The following is a 6,512-nucleotide window of genomic DNA, read 5'->3' as shown; positions in this document are numbered from 1 at the left end:
CCAATTAAGTTAGAAACTTTGTTTCTTTTTCAGGCTGTTCAGTGCAGAGAAAATAGGGACTTTCCAGTAAAAATGACGGACTGCAGGTTGAGCTGTCAAAAGAGGGACTGTCCCTCTGAAAAAAGGACAGTTGGAAGGTATGCGGTTATAGCGCTGGTTTTCTTCCTACAATCGAAAGACCATTATTTTTACCGGCCAGGCTGGTAAAATAGTAACCCTAGTCCAGTCCTGTTCCTGACAAATTCAAACCCTGCGAAATGATCAGGGAGACGGAGCTAAAAAAGCTTAGAAACAACTAGACAGCAGTTAAACCTCATTTATATTTAACAACAGAAACCTACCTCCTAAGTAGAAGTTTATAGAAATGAATCAGGAAGTTCTCCCCTTTGTCCCAGAAACACCATGTAGCCAGGATTGGCACCTTTTCTGGAAACAAATACCGACCTTCCTATATTTCTCATTACATTTTAATATTGGCGCCATTTTTACAGGCAAGGGGCAACATGAAGCACAGGCCACCGTCCCATGGCCACATACCTCCCAACAAAAAAATTTTTCCCGCACGTAGCGCAACAATTTTTGACCACACCCCTTTCTGTGGCCACACCCCCTAATTACCATGTTTGTTTTACAAAATTTGGCAGGTTATGAAAGTTTGAAAATATTTCTACTTATCTAAACTGTGTTTTTGTGTCTCAAAATTGTTACAAAGTATCTTATTTGCACCTGTTAGCTGTTCTGGGCTCTCTGCTAAAAGCCAATTAAGTGAGAAACTTTGTTTCTTTTTCTGGCTGTTCAGTGCAGAGAAAAGAGGGACTTTCCAGTACAAATGAGGGACTGCGGGTTGAGCTGTCAAAAGAGGGACTGTCCCTTCGAAAAAGGGACAGTTGGGAGGTATGTGGCCAATATTCACTAAACAACTTACCTTCTCAAAGAAAATCCAACTAAAACATTACAGCCAGGGAAAGGGGCCTTGTATATTGTGCCACCTACTAGGGCCACAAAACAGAAAATCTTAACATACTTACCGTGATTTTCATTTCCTGGACTGTAGCATGGCAGTGGGCCAATAAGGGGTTAATCCCCCGCCGGAAGGCGGCACAGGAAGTACAATAAAAGTCCATCCGGGTCCCCCCGCGCCCATCTCAACGACTGGAGACAATACCCCCTAATAGGGAGGGAAACCCCTGCCCACTGCCATGCTACAGTCCAGGAAATGAAAATCACGGTAAGTATGTTAAGATTTTCTGTTTTCCTGTCCTTTGCATGGCAGTGGGCCAATAAGGGGATGTAAAAAGCAGAACACATAGGGAGGGATTATTCAGGAACTTTTATTGCAGCAGCTGAGAGGACACTTAGCCCAAACCCAGCTAGGTTTTTTGAATAAACATCGAAACAGTAGTGTTTTGAGAAAGTATGTAAATTTTTCCAGGTAGCAGCTTTGCAGATCTCGTCAGCTGGAACTTGGGCATGGAAGGCCCAAGACGCCGCTATACCTCTGGTGGAGTGTGCTTTGACTGATGATGGCCCAGGTACTGTTTGAGAGGAATAGGCCATGAGAATGCATTCTTTAATCCATGCTGAGATTACTTTTTTGGAAGCTCCCATGCCTTGTCTAGGACCTCCGAAGAGAATAAGAAGATTTTCAGATTTCCTGAAACTTGACACCTTGTGTATATAGCGCTTTAGGCATCTCACCACATCGAGATTGTGGAGTCTATTCTCTTCTTCGTTCTTGGGATTCTCAAAAAAAGTAGGAAGCACTATGTCTTGGGACATGTGGAATTTTGTGGCAACCTTGGGAATGAAGTTTTCTCGAGTTCTTAGAGTAACTTTATCATGAAGGAACTGGATCTTAGTTGCATCAGATGAGAGAGCGTGTAGTTCTCCCACTCTTTTTGCTGAGGAAATGGCAAGTAGGAAGACCGTCTTCAACGTCAGGATTTTTAATGGTAAATCATCTAAAGGTTCAAAGGGTGCTTTGGTCAGTGCATCCAGTACTAGGGAGAGGTCCCAGGGAGGGACTGTGTCTTTAACTGGAGGATGGATTCTGATGAGGCCCTTGAAAAACTTTTTGATCAGAGGATATGAGGACCATTGAATGTCCGTATAAGCAGATATGGCAGAAATCTGACCTTTCAAGGTAGAAGCGCTGAGACTGGCCTCTAAACCTGACTGCAGGAATTCGATGATGGTGACCTCTGAGATGAGGAAAGACGATCCAAATTTCTCTAACCCCCAGCTGGAAAATTTCTCCCAGATTTTGTTATATTTGGAAGAGGTAGACATCTTTCTAGAAGAAATAAGAGTGTTGATTGCTCCCTCTGAGAGTCCTTCCTTTCTGAGTTTTATCCTTTCAATCTCCAAGCAGTCAGGGCCCAGTACCCTGGGTCTGGGTGCAGTAGGGATCCCTGGTGTAAAAGGTTCGGAGTTACAGGGAGTCTGAAGGGCTCCTCCTGAGACATCTGAAGTAAGAGGGGGAACCAGAGTCTTCTCGGCCACCAGGGAGCTATGAGGATGACTTGAGCTTTGTCCTCCTGAATTTTTTTGATGGTTTTTGCTAACATCGAGATTGGAGGGAAGATGTAAGCCAGTTGAAAGTTCCATTGGAATGAGAAAGCATCCCAAAAGGTCGCTCTGGGGTCCTTGTCCCACGAACAGAACACTAGATTCTTCTTGTTCTGAAAGGTAGCCATCAGGTCTATGGATGTGTGACCCCACTTTCGGCATATTAGGTCGTAAATCTGCTGGTTCAACTCCCACTCCCCGATAGCCGGAAATTTCCTGCTGAGGAGATCCGCTAAGGTGTTCGATGTCCCTGGTATGTAGGAGGCTTTGAGGTGGTTCGCATTGTTTTGAGCCCATTCGAAAATAGTTGTGGTCAAGCACAACAGTTGTTTGGATCTGGTTCCTCCCTGGTTGTTTATATAACTCACTGTGGTTAGGTTGTCTGATTTGATCAGTATAGATTTTTTTCTGAGGTGTTTTTGGAAGTGTAGGATCGCTAGTAGCACCGCCTTCAGTTCCCTCCAATTGGAGGATTTTTTGCTTTCTATGGGTGTCCACTTCCCTTGAATTTGGAAGTGTTTGAAGTGTGCTCCCCACCCCGCTCTGCTTGCATCCGTGGTCAGTGTTTCCCAAGTAGGGGAGGCGATAGATACAGGAACTTGCAAGTTCTCTCTCCTGAGCCACCATGAGAGATGAGTGATCGTCGTCTGTGATAGGTGAATCAACTGGGAGTTTTCCAGGTGATTCCTGTTCCATTGGTTCAAGAATTCTATCTGGAGAGGTCTTGCTTGAATTCGTGCCCATTTCACCGCCTCTATGGTGGACATAAGTTTCCCCAGAATTTGTTGACATCTCTTGGCAGTCAAGGATGGATGACGAGACAGATAATCTGCTTGGTGTTGTATGTCTGAAATCCTTTCCTCTGTTAGACTTACTTGAAGTTTTTTGGAGTCTATGATAACTCCCAGAAATTGAATCTGTTGTGTTGGCTCCAACATGGACTTTTCCCAGTTGACGAGCCACCCCCATTTTTTCAGAGTATCTAGAACTATACTCAGGTGTTGTAGGAGGAGTTTTTTGGAAGGAGCTTTCACCAATATATCGTCTAGATATGCGAAAATCTGGATCCCCTTTAGCCTTAAGAAAGCCATCATGGGAGCAAGCACCTTGGTGAAAACTCTTGGGGCTGAAGCTAGTCCGAATGGGAGCGCTTGGTATTGAAAGTGCTTTCCCAGGATCAGGAACCGTAGGAATTGTTTGTGTGGTTCCCACACTGGAACATGCAGATAGGCATCTTGTATATCTATCTTGAGCATCCAGTCTCCATGGTTTATGAACTGGCATATAGACCTCAGTGTCTCCATTTTGAATTTTTTTGTTCTGAGGAATTTGTTCAGATGGCCTAAGTTCAGAATTACTCTGAAATCCCCATTCTTTTTTCTTCTTAAGAATAGGTGAGAATATATACCTCTGTAATGTTCTCTTTTGGGGACTTCTGTGATGATCTTTCTGTCTAGTAGGTCCCCAAGGATCATCTTTAGGGTAGAAACAGCTAGTGGGGATCGAGGCTTTTCTGAAGACACAAAGTAAAACGTCGGAAATTTTTGAAGATCCAGGGCATAACCATTGCTTAGGGTTTTTACAACCCATTGATCTGATACGTGTTGAGCCCACACTGTCCTGAAATTCTGAAGTCTTCCTCCAAGGCAAGACAGAGGGGCTCGCGCACCCTCATGCCGATTTTTTGTCCTGTTTGAAGTCCCTTCTTCCAGGTGCCCCTTGTCCCTGGGTTCTTCTCCAGGGTTGCCTAGTAAAGGGCTTTCCCGGTCTATACTGTTTGGCCTCCTGCAGGGGATTTTTTCTAAAGGGCCTCTTGTCTCTTTTGTCCTGAGGAAGAAAAGCCGATTTACCTGCAGAGGCTTTGGATATGATTTTGTCGAGTCTTTCACCAAACAGAAGTGACCCTTCAAATGGGAGGGAGCAAAGGTTATGTTTACTTTGCGGGTCAGCATGCCAGTGGCGCAGCCAGAGAGCTCTACGGGCCGCCACACTAAGGCCCATAGCTTTGGCCGAGAGTCTGACAAGATCCATGGATGCTTCCGTAGTGAATTCGTTTGCGGTTTTGACATCTTGGATCATTTCAATAAGCTTTTTTCTGTCTGTTCCCGCTTTGACAGCTTGTTCCAGTTCTTCTATCCAAATGTGGTTGGCTCTGGCCAGAGTGGTAATGGCTATGGAGGCTTGGTTGGACATTCCACATGTTAGATACGATTTTTTGAGTGTCATGTCTTGTCTTCTTTCCATCGCATCTTTTAGCGAGACTCCTTCGTCCACAGGCAAGGTAGTACGTCGAGCCACTCTAGTGATGGCCGCATCCACCTTAGGGGAGGCTTGCCAGAGTTTTGAGTCCTCTTCTTCGAATGGATACATCTTTTTAAGTCTTCTGGAGAAATTAAGTTTTTTATCTGGCGTCTTCCATTCCTCTAAAATGGTTTCTTTAATGACTCTGTGTACCGGGAATTTTTCTCCTTTTTTGACCGCTGATCTGAACATTTTGTCATGTTTAGGAGTATCCTCAGTATTGTCAAGTTCCAGAGAAAATCTCATTGCTTTGATGAGTGGCTCTAGGTATTCAAGGTTGAAAGAACAGGTATCTTCAGACTGTTCTTCTTCTTCTTGATCGGTTAAAGATAGCTCCCCTTCAGAAACACTGGAGTAGTGCGTGTTCCTGTGAGGTCTGTCACTGACCTCAGTCATAGAGGAGGGTGCCTTGTGTCTTTCATCTAGATTGTGTAGTACTTTCTCAGTAACTACATTGACCATATCACTCATAGATTTTTTTATGGTAGTCTGCATCCAGTCTTTAATAGAGTGCAGTTGATCAGAGGAGGGCCCAGCCACTTCCTGCAGACACTTCTCACAGAGCCTTTTGCCTAGAATTGCTGCTTCTCCGCATGCAATACAATCAGTTCTGGGAGTCTTCCTTCTTTGAGATTCCTCTCTTAATGGGGGACTCCTGAAAAATAAGGTATTATAATTACTCACCGCTGCTTGTAGTTTGTATCAATCACGATGGAAAAAAACTCTCTTAGTGCCTTACCCCCTGGAGCCTGAGCGTCTGCAGCTCATAATTGACAGTCTGGAGGAAATAAATAACATTGTCAAGTAATTAAAAAGATATTCCAAAGAATAAGGCTCCAGCGTTTAAAACCTCCATGTAACTTACACCTGGGATCAATCGAGAATACAGGTGCACACAGATTCCTCAGTCTTGTCTTGCCAGAAAAGAACACCAGCCAGTTCGTTTGAAATCATAAGAGGAACTAACCTGTGATGCGCTCGTCCTTTTAAACCGGCGCGAAAAGGCGCGTGCGTAAATTCGCAGCGTGAAAACGTAGGCGCCATTAGAGAGATGGGCGCTGGCGTCTTATCGCGCATGCGCTACCTCCGTTAAGGCAGCATTGCGGCTGATTGCGCCATCGGCAACAAAGGCCAGAAGCCCGCCGGCTTCCCCTGGAACACACACAAGGTAAGAACCTCGGTCCCAGGCGCTTCAGAGGGAGAGAGTAGCACCTCTGGTATGGGGGGTATCTTCGACAGGAAAATTGAGATGGGCGCGGGGGGACCCGGATGGACTTTTATTGTACTTCCTGTGCCGCCTTCCGGCGGGGGATTAACCCCTTATTGGCCCACTGCCATGCAAAGGACAGGAAAGGCTAAACCCGGCTGTTTATAAAATAATCTCTGCAATTTATACCACTAGGTGTCAGTCAGGACTAACAATAAGCGCCCACTTGACAATTCGCCCCCTAGTAGAACAGCAAAACACAGAGCGGAACCAAACACGTGGCTCCTGTTCCAGCAGGAATGCAAAAATCAGGACATCCGGTTGGTGGACAGCTGCCGGAAGTAAGTAAACACTTTTAGGATATGGAAGTAGTGGTAGCTTTCGCTTAGCGTTAGCAGTGTTTCTCCAACTCTAGGGCAAGGGAGCAGCCCGCTAA

The 6,512-nt window shown here is 45.2% G+C and overlaps 1 protein-coding gene across 3 annotated transcripts; it reads right to left on the bottom strand.

Annotated features, from left to right (window-relative positions):
- Positions 1–816: 816 nt before the first annotated feature.
- Positions 817–6,414, bottom strand: LOC121396568 (lamina-associated polypeptide 2, isoforms alpha/zeta-like). Of its 3 annotated transcripts, none has more exons than XM_041571642.1 (3): positions 5,735–6,414; positions 5,609–5,647; positions 817–5,524 (listed from the first exon to the last, which is right to left on the bottom strand). In XM_041571642.1, the coding sequence occupies exon 3, from the start codon at positions 4,156–4,158 to the stop codon at positions 1,318–1,320; it is 2,841 nt and encodes a 946-aa protein (XP_041427576.1). In that variant the 5' UTR covers positions 4,159–5,524; positions 5,609–5,647; positions 5,735–6,414; the 3' UTR covers positions 817–1,317. The 3 variants fall into 3 exon arrangements, with proteins under 3 accessions (XP_041427576.1, XP_041427578.1, XP_041427577.1); XM_041571644.1 differs by having other exon boundaries at positions 3,171–5,524; XM_041571643.1 differs by having other exon boundaries at positions 3,171–5,524; positions 5,609–6,414.
- Between the last annotated feature and the right edge of the window lie 98 nt (positions 6,415–6,512).

Source organism: Xenopus laevis, chromosome 7S (genome assembly GCF_017654675.1).
Source record: "Xenopus laevis strain J_2021 chromosome 7S, Xenopus_laevis_v10.1, whole genome shotgun sequence".
In the NCBI taxonomy this organism is placed as follows: Eukaryota; Metazoa; Chordata; class Amphibia; order Anura; family Pipidae; genus Xenopus; species Xenopus laevis.
Note: the sequence above shows the minus strand (reverse complement) of the source record. Positions and strands in the feature narration are given on the sequence as shown.